Source organism: Cryphonectria parasitica (genome assembly GCF_011745365.1).
Source record: "Cryphonectria parasitica EP155 unplaced genomic scaffold M406scaffold_4, whole genome shotgun sequence".
NCBI classification, from domain to species: Eukaryota; Fungi; Ascomycota; class Sordariomycetes; order Diaporthales; family Cryphonectriaceae; genus Cryphonectria; species Cryphonectria parasitica.
The window spans coordinates 3,061,188-3,080,425 of record NW_024468912.1 but is presented as its reverse complement, the minus strand read 5'-3'; the positions used below and the strand labels follow the sequence as shown (position 1 = coordinate 3,080,425).

General features: G+C 52.5%; 2 protein-coding genes across 2 annotated transcripts; one reads left to right on the top strand and one right to left on the bottom strand.

The window, feature by feature from the left end:
• Nucleotides 1–12,288: 12,288 nt before the first annotated feature.
• Nucleotides 12,289–12,493, top strand: M406DRAFT_54731 (uncharacterized protein). The gene has a single exon (XM_040924543.1). The coding sequence runs from the start codon at nucleotides 12,307–12,309 to the stop codon at nucleotides 12,487–12,489; it is 183 nt and encodes a 60-aa protein (XP_040777016.1). The 5' UTR covers nucleotides 12,289–12,306; the 3' UTR covers nucleotides 12,490–12,493.
• Nucleotides 12,494–12,695: 202 nt separating this feature from the next.
• M406DRAFT_256989 (uncharacterized protein) lies at nucleotides 12,696–18,167 on the bottom strand (the record flags this gene model as incomplete). The annotated part of the gene is made up of 2 exons (XM_040917143.1): nucleotides 12,696–16,585; nucleotides 16,622–18,167. The coding sequence occupies 2 exons, from the start codon at nucleotides 18,165–18,167 to the stop codon at nucleotides 12,696–12,698; spliced, it is 5,436 nt and encodes a 1,811-aa protein (XP_040777015.1).
• Between the last annotated feature and the right edge of the window lie 1,071 nt (nucleotides 18,168–19,238).

Genomic DNA, 19,238 nt, shown 5'->3' with positions numbered 1-19,238 from the left:
AGGCCGAGAAGGCCCAGGGTAGGGGTCCCCTGCATTACACATCTCTCCCTCCCCTCCAGCAACCCTTGTCGTCTTGGCTCCTACTGCGGTGCAGTACTCGAGGCCCTTGTCCTGTGGTGCCGTCATTACTATATTGTTATGGTATGTACAGTACTACATCATACTATGGTAAGTTCTTCGGTACCGGGGTACGTACACAGGCCATGAACCACGGGCGGTGTTGATGGCTGGGCTTGCACTTGAGGAGAGAAGGGGGGATCTCTAGGTGGCTGCCCGTGCAGCCCTTTGCCTCTACAAAAATTCGTGTACACAGCTGCACAGGCATTGACTTTACTGAAGTCTAGGCAGTTTCAAGAAAGGGAAGAGAAAGAGCTACTCTCTAAATGGTTGGGTATGGCGGCTGTGTGATTATGGACTGGTTGAATTTCCAGGATCCAGGCGGAGTACTTGGGTACCTAAACGGAGACGCATGTTTGATGCAGGCCGATGGGCATCGAAATGGTGCCACCGTCGTCGGTTGATGTGGTAAGGAAGAGACCACTCTGACATTTGCTAGCCTGCCTGTCATCTCTTTAAGTTGTTTGCTCACTCAGACGCCCCCCAAACACCACTATCTAAAAATGTTGAACTGAGGCAAAGATGAAAAAGAGAGCGAAAAAAAGAGCAAAGCTGAGCGAGGCCGGCACGGGCGACTGTGAGCCTCATTCTAGCCCGCTGAACCCAGTTAAGATCCAGGTGCCATAGGTGCACTTTACGCCGCCCGTCCGATACCCTTTTTGTTCCCTTGTTTCTTTCCTTTTCTTTCCTTCCCTTCCCTCTTTTTTTTCCCTCTTTAAGCATAGGTAGCCTTGTTAGCCTTATACATTTTACAGGTCATCATAGATTGGGCGCGGTGGTACGGGTTAGGCGAGTTCGAGACTAGCTGCGACTCGCCCGGGGTGAGAAAAGGGGAACAAAGTCCCTATGGAATATGTAGTGATGACCATGAGAAGGACTGGGCTTTCGTCGACTACGACCGGAATCGTACAAGGAGAACAAATCCACTGCTTCCCAAAACAGAGAAAAAGAAAATTGGGTTCAGATACAAGACGCACCAGAGCCTAAAATCTCAACCATCTGCTCCCGTGTTGAGAAATTAAAAATAACGACCTGACACCCCATTCAAGGATGGTCAAGAGTGTGTGAGCAGATATTCTACTCGCCGGGACAGGTCGTTCAGGTGCTGCGAGTACGAAGCGAAGAGAGAGCGAGGGTGAAATTCTGTTGAGACGGGCGAGAGAGACTTTCGAGGATAGGGAAGAAAAAAAAGGCTTCTGGGTTTAGATTGGCACGTTGGGACCATAACAGGGATACCAGGGGTAACAGTGCTTATCGCGATGGGGCCTATATATCGATATGATTGGTCAAGATTCTAAGTGCTGCTCTGCAGGCGTGCATGTGAAGTGGGCTCTACCTCGAAAAGTGTACGTACCACAGGAGCAATCGCAGCAGAAGCAAGGGGTATCAAGTACTGGAACATTCGCCCAGCTGAAAGGAAAAAGGAAAAAGAAAAAGAAAAGAAAGGGAAAAAAAAGATGGAAAAGAGATAATGGCGCTGTGGGAAAGCCGGGAGGGCTTACGACGGCCACGGGGCAGATGGCTTCTTTTGCTTCTCGATCGAGATCGGGGCTGTTATCAACCAAGAAAAACCAAATGGCCAAGCGTTTAGAGATTTTTACCTAGGGGATGATGCATCACCCAACTGGCTAGCAGGCTGGGTAGAGACGCAGGCGATGATTTTGGGCCGGCTGCTTCAGATGTTCCCCTGGCCCGTGTAACGGCCGAGACAACATTTATCTTTTCTGTGAACAAAGCTACTATGGTGCATACATAGAACTGTGCACCACGCGTCTTGATGAAACAGGCTGTGCTCCCTTCCTAGGGTGGGGATGGAATGAGAAAAACAAAGGGAGGGGGTGGGCAGAACGTCTCGTCGTCCATCTTTACGAGGGTTTTAAGGTCGGGCCGCCTTAGGGACAAGTCAAGGTTTGATGGGATGCCATGACAAACATGACTACTGCATGTCGCACACTCGCGGTGCTGAGGCTGTGGTAAATTAACATGTGTGTCTTGCTTCTTTATCTCTTGGCCCCCAATTATGGTAGCGATCATATCAGGCCATTCTCATCAACCATAAAAAAACAGACTTTTCGGAGAATTCCCAAGCTTTGATTCCCCATAGCTGGTATCAGACCCTGTCTGATGGGCTGATCCGACCAACGACGGCTCGACCGGCTCGACAACACCACTTAAGAGTGTAGTACACACATCGAATAGATCCATTTAGTACAATGTCTTCTTTTTTTTTGGGTAGACGTTTCGCAAAAGGTGCACGACAGAAGAGGCGTATCCTCTTTGAACGTCGGGAGCCACAAGATCGATGACCACGTAGTCGGGAGCGTGACCGCGCCAGTGGCCTCGCATTGCATGCATACAAGACTATACCAGCCATGTCTTTTCTTTCTTTCGTTCTTTTTGTTTTCACATCTTTCATGCTCTTTTTCATGGCTTCCTGGCCAATCGTTAACTTGTTTAATTTATCTTTTCTTTTCTTTTCGGTCTGCACCCTTGGCAAATTAAAACTAGCAGATCGGCGTGAGGCACACGAGAGACAAGTTGCAAATCACCTTCTTATCACCATAGGAATGAATAAAAAAAAATCAGAGTAGTGCAGGGCCGTGGTCCGTCAGTGTCTGGTTCTGGGTTTCCACAGTTGCCCGAGCCGGACCCTGGAGCCACGGGGAAGCATGAGCCTGTCCACAATGATGGCGACATTATGACGGAGTCTCTCAGGCTGGCGCCGTGAGATCATCGAAGAGCAGACTGCAGAGCGCCTTGTGTCTTTTAGCGATCTCCACGGGTGCTCCACCCAGAACCTGCAGCGAGTCCATGGCGATCTTCATTCAGATTTGCTAGGCGACGCCCAGGACATAGGAATAATGGGCCCACACATGAATTGCCAAGGATGCTTTGGGGGAACCGGGGCCTTGTCCCTTCTCTGGTGCCTCTCTCTGCTTCTCTTTTCTGCACCTTGCTCCGGGGCCAAGCTCGTCGCCGTCACAATTGCTCCGTCCTTGCTTGGTGATGGTGTTGTCTGTGCGTTTGAGATTTGATGAGCCTCAGGTCTTCAAATGCCCCCTGTCAGTGGCTGTGGCTCTCAAACATCGTTCATCCATCTCGTCTCATCACCTCTCGTCTCTTGCCATGGCCCAAGTGCCCCCCCTTGGGAGGCAATGCAGGCGGGTGGGCACCCAAGCCCTGGGGAGCTGGGCACCTGGGCACCTGGGTACATAGTGCAGTATGGTAGCCAAGCGGTGAACCCACGACGGCCGCACCGCCGTGTCTTCATCATAACTTGCACAGTCAGGTTTGTTGCTATGCCCTCTACTACTTTGTTTAATGAGAAAATGCCATGGTGCCACCATCCAACAATAGTTAGGGCATAAGGCATAGTATTCAATTTCATCGATACCACAGCACACACCTGCGCTTATGCAGAAACGAACCTGTTGCGTTAGTTGAGACTAATTCATTCATAGGGAAAGGAGGGAGGGGTCCGGCCTTGGGTTGAACCTGGACTGGCGGACCTGACTTGGAACCGGCTGGCTTTCTTTCCTGTGCTCTGTCTCTTTTCCTTTAGACACTGGTGTTGGCCACAGAAGGAAAGCCTGCGTGGCCTTGGCTTGTACCATAGCAGGATCGATATTGCAGCTGCCCCTCCCCACTTGTAGTGTAGCCCACCACCCACTCGGGCGAGAAGGTGAAAAATTATGTACATACACATACATTAATGTCCATACAATACTCATCATCTTCTGCCTCCTCGTCCCTACGTTGATGAAAGACTGAATACATAGTAATTAAATCAAACTAGAACTTCATCCATGCTCTCCACGGCCACCGTCCCATCGGTAAGATCTACGTACTGTATACAGCACTGTAATACCCTCCTCCTGATTGAATTAATTATTCAGGTTTGAGGAAAGAAAACAAAAAAGCTTTGGGCCACAACATGGCCCTGTCCTTTGTACTCGAGTCACTGCTCGGGGCTAGCCTAGCACTGTAGATCTACCGCCAACGGTGCACAACCCTGTGGAGGAGATGCTCCGCTCTTTGGCTGCCACTTCCGCCCCCCCCCCCCTTTTCCCCTTTCTCCCCCCTGGAGGGAAGAGGACTCCAAGCTGGTCGTTGCTTAGTATGCTTGTTTTCGGGACGACGCTGATGCTTCAAGTCATCTGAGTTGTCCCGTGCTTGCGAGCCGCTGGGATTCTCCCTCTGAAATCACAACCGACCAGGACTTTTCTGACGATTGTTGAATGCATATACTTCACCATCTTCATCTTCTCTTTTATCTTTTTGCTTCCTCCTCACACCGGTTGCCACGACAGCGACATTATGCATGGGTGGGGTTTGGGCCAGACCCTCGAGAGAAGACACACGACACATCCAGACGGACTAGCAGACCGCAACGAGACTGGCGCCGTGGTTCAGAAGGGGGGTGGCCATCGCATTGGGGGGCGCCGTATGGCTTGTCCAAGAAGCATCGTGATGGTTGGGTAGGGCCCTAGCTCGCTTGCGGAACAAGAGCAAGGCCTGGTTGGTGCTGGTGACGATGGCACAGGGCGGGGGAAGGACCCCTGGCTAGACCGGTCCTTTCTGGGGGGCTCTGAACAAAAAATCCCACGATGGATACTTGAGGCTTCATTTGCATCATACTATGCCTATCGAGCTGTTCGAGACCCAAAGGCCGCCCTATCAAAAGAGATCCCGAATCCCAAGGTATCCTCAGACCGGTCAAGAATTTAACAACAAACAAAAAGTAACAAACAAAAAAAAACAAAAAAAAGTTCGCAGCCTCAAAACTCTCCATTGGACTGTACTTGACGACATCTATGACCAGCTGCATGTTGTCGTCGTCGGCGGACGGCATTGACTGCCGTCGGATGGCATCTTTACAGCCAGGCCGAACCCGACCCTAATATTACCGTCCCCCGGCATTCCCATTTCGATCGTGAGTGGTCATGGCGGTACAAAGAAGACCCCTACCCCCCGGCCCGCCAGCAAAAAACAGCAACCAGCGGACACGTACAAGGCAAGGGTGTTGTCGTTCGGGGTTTTCTCCTGCCTGTGCCCCTCAATGGGCGGCCGGAAGACCACATTTGCTCTTCCCTTTGGCTCCAATCCTTCCCACCACCCCTTGGCTGCCCACCCCATGCCGCGGAGATGAAGCCATCGTGAAGGCTTGTGGCCACCTTACCTTTCCCACCCTGGTAAAGCAAGTGCTGTAAACATTTTAGGTGGCCCCTACCCGAGTCCCACAGTCACAGTCTTGTCCCCACCGCACCGCCGTGTGCATCATGTGGAGCCCATCCCCCTCCTCTACATGCACTTGTTGATCGAACATCTCGCTGAGCGATCTCAAGTTGTGCTGTTGCTAACGGCTGTCTCTCTCTTGTCATTTCCTCCTTTTGTGTTCCCTTGTGGCGTGTCTGGTAAGCTTGTTCATGCAGCCCCTTAGCGTGTTTTTATTTATTTTTCATCTCCCTCTTCTTGTCCTAATGCCTGCCCACCCTCCCCGCCTCCCCTTGTACCTCGACTTCCTCACGATGCCTTCATGGTCTGACGTACCACAAAAAGATGACCGTCACTCGTCCCCATGCACTCACCCCATGTTCTTCCCTCCTTATGACCGCCCTGGCATCTTCCATCGCTTGCATCACGACGGAGGAGGAGGAGGAGGAGGAGGAGGAGGAGGAGGAGGAGGACACACACCTCAGTGTGGCTGTCTTGTGACTGACTGTACGGTAGCGTCTCGCTAGACTCGCTCAAATATATCTCGCCACCACTTGCCTCCGTGAGCAAAAGCCCGCAGAAAAGACTGTGATGGTCACTGCCTGCCTGTGGTCGATCAAGTCGGCATGAGGCAAAGAAGTGATAGCTCACATTGGCACCAAGGCAGAGGTGATGGTGGTACCTAGGCTGGACACTTTGATTGGCCTATTCCCAAGCCACCAACAACCGGTCCAGCCATCATCGTAAGGGACGCCCAAGGAAACGAGACTCCTCCAATCCCTTGAGCGCAGGCTCGGAACAAATTTGTTACTCGTCACAATTTGGCAAAGAATGAGCACTGGACTTGGGCAAAAGAGGCTGAATGCTTGCTGCACCCATCCTCCTCCGGCAGTCCCTCCCTGTTTGCCCCGTTCGCTGCTCAGACCAACCAGGATTTTTATTTTCATTTAACTTTACATAAGAATTGATACATCGGGTCGGGGCACGGCCCTTCAGCTTGGGCCTGAGGTTTTGCTGCCTTGAGTTGCTGCTGGTGGCTGCTGCTACTTCTGGGCGCCCGTGTCTCGGCGAGGAACACCGAAACGGTGGAGCTGGTTGTTGTGGTGTGTCTTGCCCACATTTACAAGACAAGTCTGGCGTACAAGTTTCATGAAGGCTTCTGATATAGCGATCCTGTCTCTATCTCTCTCTCTCTCTCTCTCTTTACTCTTCTCTGCCCCTGCCCGTTTGTTCCCGCTCATGACAGCTGGGCTTAGGGCTTACTGAGGCGGCAAGCCACCGTCCAGACCCTCGGTGTCGAAGGATTCCGGGGGCCCGCAGGTCATCACGAACCTGTGGGCAGAGGAGCGTCAGCGGTAGCCTCGCTCGCACGTTCTGAAAGGGCGAGAGCGAGGAGGAGGCAAGAAAAGAAAAGAAAAGAAAAGCACGAAAAAAGAAAGATGGGTGGTATACTTGTCATCATACTAACGTGTGCACCTTCCTCCCGGCTCTCGTCGCCTTGAGGAAGTCGCGACGGGGCCGGGCTGTCGACCCTTCTCTTCGGCGCCTCTGGTGTGCTACATGCACACAGGGCCTTGCCTTGTATCGCCGCTGTCACCGCCTTGCCGTGCATGGTCGGTCAGCTTACGCCAAGCAGCAAGATGTGTGTGGGGGAGGCAGAGAAAGAAGAGATATATGATGATAGTACATGGTACATGGTACACAGGACGCACGAGCTGGCATATCGGGCTCCGACGTTATACACGGGAAGGCGGACCTGTTGAGGATCACGGACGGCGGTGATCAGATGCCCAGGGACAGACAGACTGCACCAGCGACCCTGAGAGACAAACCCCTTGTTTTGTTTGCTCCGTGATCTTTATTTCCTACTGCAGCAGCGTCACATGAATAGTGGAGACGCTGTATCTGGGGCCCCGGACTCCACCAAGTGTGCAGAACCTGGGGGGAAGGGGCCGGAGTAGAGGGAAAAAGTCCGACGAGGTTCTGTCCATCATCCTACTTTTTGTGGTGTTTTCTTATTTCCTGATCTTCTCTATCAAGCTTCGGCAAACAGGCAACCCCTTCGCGTGTACAATGCGATGGGGGTTATCAGCTTCGTTCTGGTGCCAGGCCGACGTCCTCGCTTTGATCTTCACGCAGAAATCTGGTACAAGTAATACATTTCGCATCCTCCTTGACCTAATCCAAGACCCCAAAAGACAACCCCTCCATGCCCTCCCCCTCCCTCCCACCTTTTTTTTCTTTTCCTTTTCTCTTTCTCTCACTCTCCGGGACGGGGCCATACCCGGATTGTAAAAACTTGCATAACCCCAAAGGCCCTGAAGGGGGGGCAGGGCCAGGAGGAGTGGAATGGGAAATAGGCCCGCGGCAGAATGGATGGAGTTCGGTCATCATTATGATTGCTCTATTTTTTTCCCCTCTTTTTCCTCCTCCGCACCACGGACGTGATATGTCATAAAGTAAATGAAAACAATAATAACCATGGGCGAGGATCATGATTGCTTTTACATGGCCCACTCACACCAGTAATTTGGTGTAGTGCTTGTGCCAAAAGGAGCACACGCCACGATGGGTCGACGAGCATCATGATTCACCGTCCTTGCTCCCTCTGGCGCGTACCATAGTATAAGTTTCTCCTGTGAGAAAAAAAAAAAAAAATTTGGATGAATGTTACAGAGATATGTACAACAACACAAGTGATGATAAACTTCCGCTTATTTCGGCGCCATCCGCCTACCCTGAGGGCCTGAACGAACCAACCACCAAGCACCTCCCTCGTTCCACGCCAAGGGCTGCTAGAGGCGCTGTAGAAACTTTTCTCACTCACCACCTGTTCATTGCGCTGGGTGTGGCGCTTTCGACTTTTGCTACCAGATGGAACCAGCCAGTGAGCCAGTGTCGTGCCATTCCGTCAGCACTTACTTGTATGGCTGTTTAGGTCTGGACCTCAACCAACCACTCCACCCCCTCCTCCCTTCACTCTCCCTGTTTCTCATCACTGCTGCACTTGTTGTATGTAGGAGAGGGATCACAAGCAGATCACTTCCCCCCCCTGTTTTTTTTTCTCCTTCTTCTTTCTTTCCTTTTTGGGCTATCGATCATATGCATGTCATGTTTGTCACGGGCGCAACCCAGAGTGTAGACGGTTCCCAACTTTTTACTTGGAGGTGACAACTGCTAAAGAGGAAGAGATAAAAAAGAAGGGATAAAAAGCCTCCATCCTTCGTCAGCACTTTGAAAGTCACTGACCTATCGACAATCCTTTTCCGCAAGGAGGAACGTAAGAGAACGAGAGAGCGGGCGAGAGAGAAAGAGAGAGAACCATCTATGGTCCAAATCCCGCACAGAGAGGGAGAGAGATGGGTTCGTGAGGACAAGGGCGCGGGCGCCCGGCCTACTAGACAGCCTCGCAGCCTCGCGATCGAATCTGGTGCTAGGAGGAGAGACAACGCCAGAAGGTTGGTTGGCTGCTGCGCCAGGAAACCATAGCTTGCAAGCCACTGTTTCTCTCTCTCTCTCTCTCTCTCTCTCTCTCTTGTGTGGGTGGGTGGGTGGGCCTCCAACCTATTTTCTGAGCGCGTAGCTTGCGGAGATGTGTGTGCGAATGTACTGTACATTACTGCACGGCATGTATGTCTTAGATAAGGATGGCACGGCAGAAAAAAGAAGAACAAGTAAAGGAGTTAAACGCAAGAGAGAGGGGAAAGGAAAAGCCGCCAGCGTTTTTCTTCTTCGTTCTTGTGCAGTGCATGCCAGCAAGGACTGGAGAGGGGGGGGGGGGCGGGTGACTAATATAGTACTATAGTACATACTGCAGTACAGACACTGCTTTCGAAAAAAAACAAGGTAAAAGAGGGTCTCGATACTACACAACCTATGGTGGCGATGGTGGGTGTCGACCCTCCTCAGACACGCATCCTAGCTGTGGTCACACCCGATTTTTAACAAAACTGCTGACAGTCTCCATGGAGGTGTTTTCTTGGGACCAGAACTGGGCAAAACGAAGATTAGACAGGTCACGGTATGTAATCATTTACATACCGTATATTGCAATACTCTCCATCCTCGAGACCCCCCCCCCCCCACAAAGCAAAACAAAAAAAAGATGGAAGTGCGGCACAGCAGATGATTTTCTTGTCCTGCAGCCACGACCCTTGTCTTGCGACTGTGACCACGCACCGTCGTCACCATCCAAGATTTTGGAGATGGTGGGCGGACATGGAAGGGGAGGAGGAGAGCTAAGAGTGTGTTGCAACGAAACAGTTCCGACCATTACCCTCTCATCCCTTGATCCTGATGTCTTGAGAACGCCACGAGAACGTCGCGCGACTTGCCCTTTTGTTGGAAGGAGAGGGGGGGGGGTGGCTCTTTTCTTTCCTTGGTTTAAGGTTTCCACGATTGTTCAGCAGCGGGGCGCATGTGGCGCACGCGGGCTTTCATCGGCGCACTCCCCTCCTAAGGATGTTTTACTATTTTACAATAATTACTCACCTGTGAATGACATGTCTCTTTTTCCCTTCCACTCTCTGTGAACACTTTAGCACCACTCTCTTTGAACACTTTAGCACCACTCTCTTTTTGACGCCGTGTTTTGTCTCTCCTACTCGTAGTAGCCTTTTCACACGAACTTGTTTCTCTTCGGTGAGACTTGAGAATAAGTAAAGAAAGAGAGGGACTGGACTTTAGAGAATGCTCCTTGCCTCCAATTCTTTGTTTCTCTCCTTGTCCTTCTATTTGTCCTTCTATTTGGAGTTTTTGCTCTTCTTTTCCCCTTCAGCCCCTCTTGCCCGAGATCACACATTCTCGTGACCATAGACTAAACTCAGCGACCAGGAAGGACTAAAAACAAATTTTGAGAAAGTCCACTGCTCCTGCCTTTCTGCTCCATCACACACGTCTCCGCGCACGACGTCATCCGGGCTTGTCTTGTCAGGCAGGGTCACAAGCAAAGATCGCCAGCCAGGCGCCTCCTTCCTCCACCCTTCCACTGGTCCCCCCCCCCTTCTTCTCCGACAAGGCGGGGAAGGGGGGAGAGAATGTGGATGTGTGATGTGCATGTCTGCATAACGGATATGCACCAGGCGTTCGCATACTCAGGCGATCATCTTTGCCTGCCCCCCCCCCCCCCACCCCCCATCGGTGGTTTTTTTGTGCTTCTTCCTGTTGTGCATAGACACCATCATTATTATTCCTTTGATTTTCTACCTTGTTTCCTTCTCTCTTTCCTTTTTGCCCATTTACATAGTTTGTAATAGGCTGCCACTTTTCAAGTCAGGGAAGAGAGTAGGAAGAGTAGGGGAAAAGGGGGCCCACCCACGCCCACTTGCCACACACCACCAGCTCTCGAGCACTACCGAAAGGCGCCTTACGCGGCCCTCTCTCTACTCTTGTCTCTGTCTATTTCTCTCGGGTGTGAGTGTGAGTGTGTGTGTGAGTGTGTGTGTGTGTGTTTTGTTCATGACGAATACGTACCTCGAGTGGCGGTAGTATTGATACTTGTTTCCCTGACCACCCGTTGACTGGTCAGCAGCAGCATCATCAGCAGTACTGAAGTTGCCTTTCCTTTTCGACTTTTGACTACATTCTGTGATCTTGCCTCGCACGAGCTACTTATCAGTTGATTTGTAAGATATCTCACACTTGTCTCGTCCTCTCTCTGGGTCGTTGTGGCGGCAAAGGCGGCGGCGATGATGATGATGGCATTGATGATAGTGGTGGTGCTTTAGTGGTATGTGGCTGGTAACACACACACGCGCGCGCACACACACACACACACACATACACACACACGGCTCGTCGCGTCCCCTACACCACCAAGACGATCACGCCCACACGACGATCTTTCGTGCGCGTCAAAAGTTGCTGCAGCTGCAGTAGCAGGGCGATACGAATGCTCAGGGTCCTCGTGGCTGCGCCCACGCCCGGCACTGTCGGGAAAACACGATCCGGTGGGCTTCTCTCTCTCTCTGTGTCCCTCTATGGGTCTATCTCCCTTCGTCTATCTTGTGTATGTAGCAGATCTGCAGCTCCTTCGAGGCTTGATGATCTACAGCCGAGTGTCGTTATCGGCACTTGTCGTGTGGGTGTGTTGGTGTGCTTGAGTGTCTGCATGATACCCGAAAGGTCTCCTTTTTCACCAAAAGAAAAAAAGAACACGACAAGTTTGCCCCCCTCTTCTCCTCTCTTCCTCCTCTTCCTGCTTCTTTCTTCTCCAACAACACCTACCCCCACGCTCACGAAGATCGAAGAAGGAAATAGGTTAAATAAATAAAAAAGGTCTGAGACACGCAGCCGCTCCCCGTCCGCCGGATCAACATCCTTGAACACAACCAAGAAAGGCGAGTGGTCTTCTCGCCGGGGCGGAGGAGCGTGCTTTCGTATTTGCTCTACTCCCTGTCTGGCAGGCCTCCTCCTCCCTCTTGCTCCTCCTCCTCCACCATTGGAGGGAAGTGGCGGCATACAGGCCAGCCAGACCAGCTGCACAGATGATACACACCGGGGGAAAAGGGCGGGGTGTTGGTTCATGTGGTCACGCAAAGGGTGTGCGATGGGGATACATCGCGTACCTTTCAATGTTTTGAACCAGGCTCCCGAAGGCGTTCTTTGTTGTTGTTGGCTTGTTTAGCTTTCCCTTTTTCTTTTCTTTCCCTCCTCCGCTTTTCCCGCGCGCCCGGAGCGCGTCGTCGTTGTTATTGTTGGCACGTTGCTTTCGTATGTATGTATCTTTTGTGGCTTAGTTACAAAAGTGCTAAAGTTAAGCTGCGGCGAAGCCCGGACGGAGTCGGAGTACCCTGCTTGTGTTCGAGTCATCATTGTGCATCCTCGTGTTGTGAAGCGCTCTCAGACAACAGATTCAGAAAATAGAAAGGCTGGGATGTGGATAGTCCTCATGTATTGCGCGCGTTCCTAGGTGGGTAGCAAAAGATGCAGCAAGACAAGAGACCTCGTATCGATCAGCTTTGCGCTGGGTAGATTATGTTGAAACATGCTTACAATGTAAGGCTGGATGGAAACGCTGTCGATAGAAAAACTACGACTCTGATAAGTCGCTCCATCTTCATTATCATCAACCCTTTCCACACCTGGTATCTTGATTCCGTTCCGCCCTCCCCGTCTCTGCGCAGGGGTCCAGCTATTATACAGATTAAAACCAAGTAGACCTATCGTTGCCGTTGAAAACACTAATGCAGAAAGAAAGAAAGAAAAGATAAAAGGTCCTTGCTGACATGATGTTTCTCCTTTTGCGCCTGTTTTCCAATGCCCAAAACGCCCGTAACGTAATAGATTCTCGTACACACTCGCCTCTCGTTGCCGACTTCTCATGCGAAGCTGTCTTCGGCTTTCCAGCGGGAACTCTCGTGAGGTCACCCTTCTCGCCTCCCCTTAAGGGTGTTGCTGCTTTTCTCCGAGTCCACGTCAGCAATGTATGATGACGACGGTCCTTCGTCCAATGCGAACATCGACAGGTCAAATGGTGAACCATCCGGCCTCAACAGCAGGCCCCTCTCAACCATCGTCCTCCATACGATGTCCTTGACATGCCTGACCCTCTTGTCTACCGACAGACCGTCCAATTTTTGGAGTTGTGCACAAGCCTTGACCATCTTCCGCTCATAGGTGCGGCGTTGAATCCTCGTGTCCATATCAAGAAGGCAACAGAATTTGGCATCACGCCCCGCATCTGCGTCGGGCAGTCTGAACGGATCGATGGCTGGCTGACAGGTATTCCCATTCCTGTGAATTACCATTTGCACCGTTGGGTAGAAGCCCTGTGTGAGGAAGGTGTCCCGAAGATCGACCTCCGCCAGCGAGGGGAACTCGGCAAGTATCTTGAGGAGGGATTTCAGGTCTGCAAATCGATTCCCTGCGAGGAAGAGACGCTTCAACCTCGGGATCCCCAGGATGCCGCTGATGTCCGAGAAGCCATTGAAGTTGAGGTTCAATACCCGCAGGTTGGGCATCATTTGGCCCAGATCATCGGGTAGTCGCTGGAGGCCGCAGTTCGCCAGATCCAGAAGCTGAAGGTTCAAGAAATTGCGAGGTGGACTGAACAGTCCGAGGCGATTACCAGAGAGGAACAGTTTCCGCACTTCATACGCCCGAGCGAGCGTGGCCATGTCAAATGGTCTGGATCCGCCCTGCTCTCGAAGTGACAGGGTGTCCAAATGCCGTGTGTGGCGTAGACCATGCACGGTTGTCAGCTTGTTGCGATCCGCATAGACCGTATGAAGGCTTGCCATCGCAGTCACGTCGAGGCTGCGCAGCTTGTTGTCACTGATCACGAGATGCTTCAGAGGCGTGTTCTCCTTGGGAGCAAATTCGACCATCTGGTTGCCCCTCAAGTTGAGATAGGACAGTGACGAGAGCTCGTGCAAGTTCTCAACTTGCCGAATCTTGTTGCCCTCGAGGTCAAGACTCGCGAGTCTCTGTAAGCATGTGCCGTCAAAGTCAACTTCTTCAATGTCGTTGCCTCTGGCTCGGATGGTCAGCAGGGCCTCGTGGTACTTGATGCCGTCCAAGTTGGCCAAGCCAGTATTGTCTGCAATTAGATCCCGCAGGTGCACCAGATTTCGGAAGGAAGAGAGGCTTCTGATTTTGTTGCCTGAAATGTCGACGTATTGCAGGTTTGCGAGACGGTCCCACGCAGACAGGTCGCTCAGCATGTTGTGAGAGACCTTCAGCTCACGGACACTTGACGGGATGCCATCCAGAGCCCGGATCGAATTCTGAGAAGCATCCACTCTCACAAGTCGCCCACAGAACCGATCGAGCATGTGCAGGCTGTCTAGGTTCTTGTCTCGGAGTTCGATCTCCTTCATGTCTTCCCAGAAAGGCTCGAAGGCTTCGACCTCTGCAATCTTATCAACCAGATGGCGAACGGCTTGAGACATGTGCTGTTTCGACCCATCACCGGTGACGAGGTTGTGGTCACCAAGTACGTAGCTTACTTCCAAGGCATACGATTGGTCTTGATGGGCTGTGAAGTCGGGTAAAGGAGTCAGCGAAAGATCCCCGACATAATGGCCGATGATCTCTGCGTTCTCTGGTCGAGGCTGTGCTTGTGGCCGAGCTGGAGTTGTCACCAAGATGCTCAGACTGGTCTGACGAGGCTTAGGGTTTGGCAACTTCGGGTCCGCAAGACTTTGTTCAAGGACAATGCTGAGCTCCCTGCTGCCGCCAGCCTTTCCGCCCTGGCTATCTTCATCCTGTTCTTCAATAACAGAGACCGGTTGGGGCACAAAATTCTCTCCTTGGACCGGCATGTGTCGCGATGGTGCGCTGGAGGAGCTTCGTGGCCGTGCAATGTTCTCATTGCTGTTGCTGCTGTTATTGATCGACTGGAACGAGACGTTCCGCCCACCATTTCGCGCCTTAGGTTGGGACAAATTCAACATGATGGGTTCAACAACGCTGGCGTCCTGGTCGTCAGACATCCCGCCGCTGGCGTGTGCATCCTGTATGACGATGGACACGGGTGACGAGAAATTGACCTGTGGTCGCCGCTTTGGCGAGGCCTCATCAAGACGATCGTTGTGTATGGTGATTTCTTTCTCCACGTCCTCGTCATCAGTCTCAACGAACTGGTCAATCAGCCTGCTGGGCGTTCTTGACGTGCTGTTCTTGCCCAGTCTATCTCCAGAATCTCTCACCAGTATCGGCTTCAAAATGCCACTCTGATCGAGCCTGCCTTGACCTTTGGCGGCCATTTCAGCTTCGGTGGCTCGCGCGTTTGCTGCGCCCTGCGCCATTCTGTCCCTCAAATTTTGCAGCTCTTTGGATACATCCACAGTCAGGTCAGGAATGTCGGCAAATGGGTCGTCGTCACTGTTTTCCGACAACAATGTGCTGCTGCGCCTGTGGCGTGTTGCCTGTGGAACTCTGGCCTTGACCCATACATTGCGCTCCTTATCAAGGACCATGCTGCCGACCTGGTCAGGGATAAGATGGGACACACTCTCGGGAGCAATCGTCCTTCTGGTATCCGAGTTCCGCGACGAGCCCGTCCGGACTGTCGAGTATCCAGACTCCGATCCAGACGTGTTGGAGGGAAACCGGCCGCGGAAGCGTTCCACTTGTTCTGCGGCTGTCGAGTTCTCATATCGGTTGGTGTTCCTCGAGAACGGGAGGAATGGCGGGTGGCTGACGACCACGCTGTCTTCCAGCATTCCGAGGTCTGAATTCTCGGACCTGGAGCCACGAGATTCCTCCTCCAAGGCCTTGACGGCCTTGATGTCCTCCTTGGAAACACCGAGCGAGCGCAAGGAGGCGGCGATAATATCGTCCATATCGCTATGCTCCTCATATTGCTTGAGATGATTCACCAAGATGGGGTCTTCTTGTCTCTTAGCTGCCCTTGGAATTGGCTGTCCCTCTCGACTAGGCGGCCGCGACAATTTCTCTCGGGTCGAATCTTGAATCGAAGCATTATCGACAGTGTAGTTGCTAAAGTTCCTGTGAAATTCCTCTTCAGATTCTTCCAAGCTTGCGGAACCACTCGGTAGACCGGTTTTGCGCCTGAGGGCTGCCATGATTCGATGTGCTGCATTGAGATAGTCTTCGGTTCTAATGGAAGGCTTCCTCTCGTCAGTAGACGCCACTTGGGTCTGAGGTTTGCGCGGCAATTTGGCGATTTCTTGCTCTAGGAAGCTATCCGGGCTGCGGTGGACTTCTCGTCGGAGAGATGATGGCTGACTCGGAGTTGGCGTCCGTGGACGTGGTAGCTGTCGAGATGCTAGAAGATTGCCATTGGCTTTTCGTTGCTTGTCGCCGGCGCCTGCATCCTTGCGTCGCTTGCCAACCAGAAGCTGCGTGGGCATGGTGTCATACGGTGGCTCCAACAACAGGTCGTTTTCAACGCCAAACGCTATGTCGGACTGGTGAAGGGTTCTTCTGCGTTTCGGTGTTGGGTTCTTCGTGGGCGAAGTCCGGTGTCTCTTGATTTCCGCAGCCAGATCTCCTGGGCTAGGTGTGGGGAGTGTTTGCATTGGCCGTCCACCGAACTCCCGCGAGGTAGTCGTGCCCTGTGTCGAAGGCGTAGACTCTGACTTCTGACGGCGCTTGCCAATCACAATATTATTGGCGGGCGGCGGTGAGAAGTTGGTCGGAGGTTCGAACGAGACTGAATGGTGTACAATTGATCCGTCTCCCGAGTCGTTCGAGAGCCGGGTGAAATCCTCCTTGAACGCATAACCATCCAACTCTCCCGCACCAAATTGACTGAAGGACCGAGTAGGTTGTTTAAGAGGCTCTTTGGCTCGCAGGGCTGCCCTAGACGTCGCCGTAGATGGACGAGAGGCTGGCTGGACCATGTGCCTCAACATATCCACCGATACTTTTCGCTCGTCGTCCAGGTTATCATGCTCCGAGCCAGGCGAAGCGTTTCGTTTCTCAATTTGTTCGATTCGTGCCTGAAACGTCTTATTGGTAAACGTATCGTACGGCCCAAATAATTTCAGCGGACTGCTACTCGCGACGGCAGCCTGAAGCGCCTTCTTCTCCGGGCTCGGAAACGGAGCCGCGGGAACAGATGGGGTCTGAGCCTGCAAATGAAAGCTGTCTGGCTCATGTATGCGTATGCTCGGAAATTGTTTCGGCGTGCTCGCCTGCAGAGAGGATTCTGGAAACATGTCTGATACGTTTCGAAACCCTGACGGGACTGGGTGATGCAGGAAAGAGTACTCGTCAGAGGGACCTCCTCCACGAGCATTGACGAAGCTGTTGAGCTCTTTGGAGTCCTCTGCGGCATCTGAGTTGCGGGATCTTCTCACAACCTGCGAGCTGTCCTCTTCTGAATCGCTGACCGAAGGCCTGACTCGTAATTTCTCCAGACGCTGCTGTAGTTCTGATGGAGAGAAGCCCACCGGTTCAAAGTCAATTTTCCCGTCGTCACTGCTTTTTTTGGCGATCAGGATAGGGCTGAAGTCCTCGTGCTGGGCTGCACTCTGATTGCTAACCCTCCGTGACCCATTGTCCGGCACCTGCAGGGGCCTGGAGAAGGGCGACAGCTGGCTTGATCGGCCGGGGGAATATCGCGGGGGGCTGGACATGACACTGTTCTGGCTAAAGTCCACCGAGGCTTCGTCGTTTAACCTGTATCTAATTTGTTGACTTCGGGGCTGACTAGGCTGCTCTTGCACGGGTAGTTCCTCATCGGTGGATTGATCGCTGTAGCTCTCGTCACCGGTATACTTTTGGGCGGGCGCAGGCGGGCTGGAAGGAATGGTTATTCCACTTCGAGGCGGCCGGCCGTCGTCATCGTCTTCGTCGGCGCCAGCTGCTGGCTGCGCAAAAGAAGCTCGGCTTGGTGCGCTCGGCACGGGTGGCTTGAACATTCCCTCCAGGCCGTTGGCTGCAGATGTAAACAGGTCCCGCTGCTCGCCATAGGCGAAATCGCCATGAATTAGTCTGCGCCTCCATTCTGGTGTATTGCCTTTGTCCTTGCCCGGCGATGAGCTGCTGGACCTGTGCTGCACGGTGTTGTGTACGACGGAGCCGGCGGGCGATTCGAAATCGGACTTGGTTGCGCGGTGGCCGCGCCAGGAAGGCTGCCTGATCTCACGAGAGAGTTTCGAGGGCGTGTTCCTGTTGACGGAGGAGACGGGGATGTTGATGTCGCTGGGGGTTCGCTCGTTGAGAACCACACTACTGTTCTGTGCGGACGTGTGGGCGAACTTTCTCTCGGCGGCCTGGCTGCTGAGCGGTTGAGGAATCTTAGTCCCAGGAGACCTGAAGCTGGATGTCGCTGTGCCGTTTCTCGTCGAAGTTTTGGATCTCTCTGGTGATGCTGGCTGCGAAGGCCAGTCCTCAGAGAGGTCGTCGAGCCAGGCGTGAGACATGGCCAGGACGCAGTTGACGCGGCTGACGCAGCACGGTGATTCAGCTCGTATCCATGAAAGTTGAGGCTGCTGTCGATGATGTTAAAGTGCTGTTGACAATGCGCAAGTCGGAGGGAGAGGGCGCCCTCTGAGGCGCAAGTCGCAAAATGATGCAATGCGATGGCCGGTCTCTGCAGTACGGAGTGGACTGGACAGGGAGATGGAGCGCGCCAATGCCGGACACTCAATATGTACAAATACAGTACAAGGTCGGTGCGATCCGTCCAGCTCCCTGCAGATTTGAGGTGGGCTGGTTGAGACAGGGCTGGGCAGGGCAGGGCTGGGGTGATAGGATATTTGTGGGCTCGCCTTGCGCGATCCCAGCGATGAAACGAGGTAAATCGACAGGATTGAGGTGAAAAGTCGGCGTCGTCTTGCAGCTGTCAAGTCGAGACGAGAAAGATACAGAGGGTGATCCTCTTCAAATGCCGAGAAGCGAAGGAGGAAAAATGACTAAACGAATAGATAGAACGAAACAATCGAGTGTAAGTGGTCTAGGCCTTTGAAGTCAAAAAGAAGTCTCGACTCCTCATACTTTGAGACGAAGTGCTGGCTTTCGAGGTTTTGCAGCAGGGAATCGTTGGACGAGGGGACCGGGGGGGGTTGGGCACCTCAGCCTGGGTGAGTGGCTGTACTGTACTGCGGTCAGACAAGCAGGTTGGGTGGCATAACACAACATGGCGGCAAGTCGAACCCTTGCTATAGCCTGTGATTGGATCATGGTTCTCTGGGAAGGAAATGGTTGGCAGGGAAACAACTTCACACAGACGCTAGAGCTTTCCTTCAAACCCTACTGTACAAAACACTGTACAGTATACAGTGTACGATGTACTGCCATCATTGTACTATGTAAGCATAGTATCGAGGTGTACAATTATGAATCAATAAAGGCGTGGCTACTGTGAAAGAGCAAGTAAAATTGGCTTTCCCTGTTGCTAATCATCAATCAGATCTTTGCATGGATGAGGCCAAGTAAAGCCTCCCCGGATGAAGTGACCTGACAGAAAGGAAAAGGTTGCGAGGCGGGGAAAG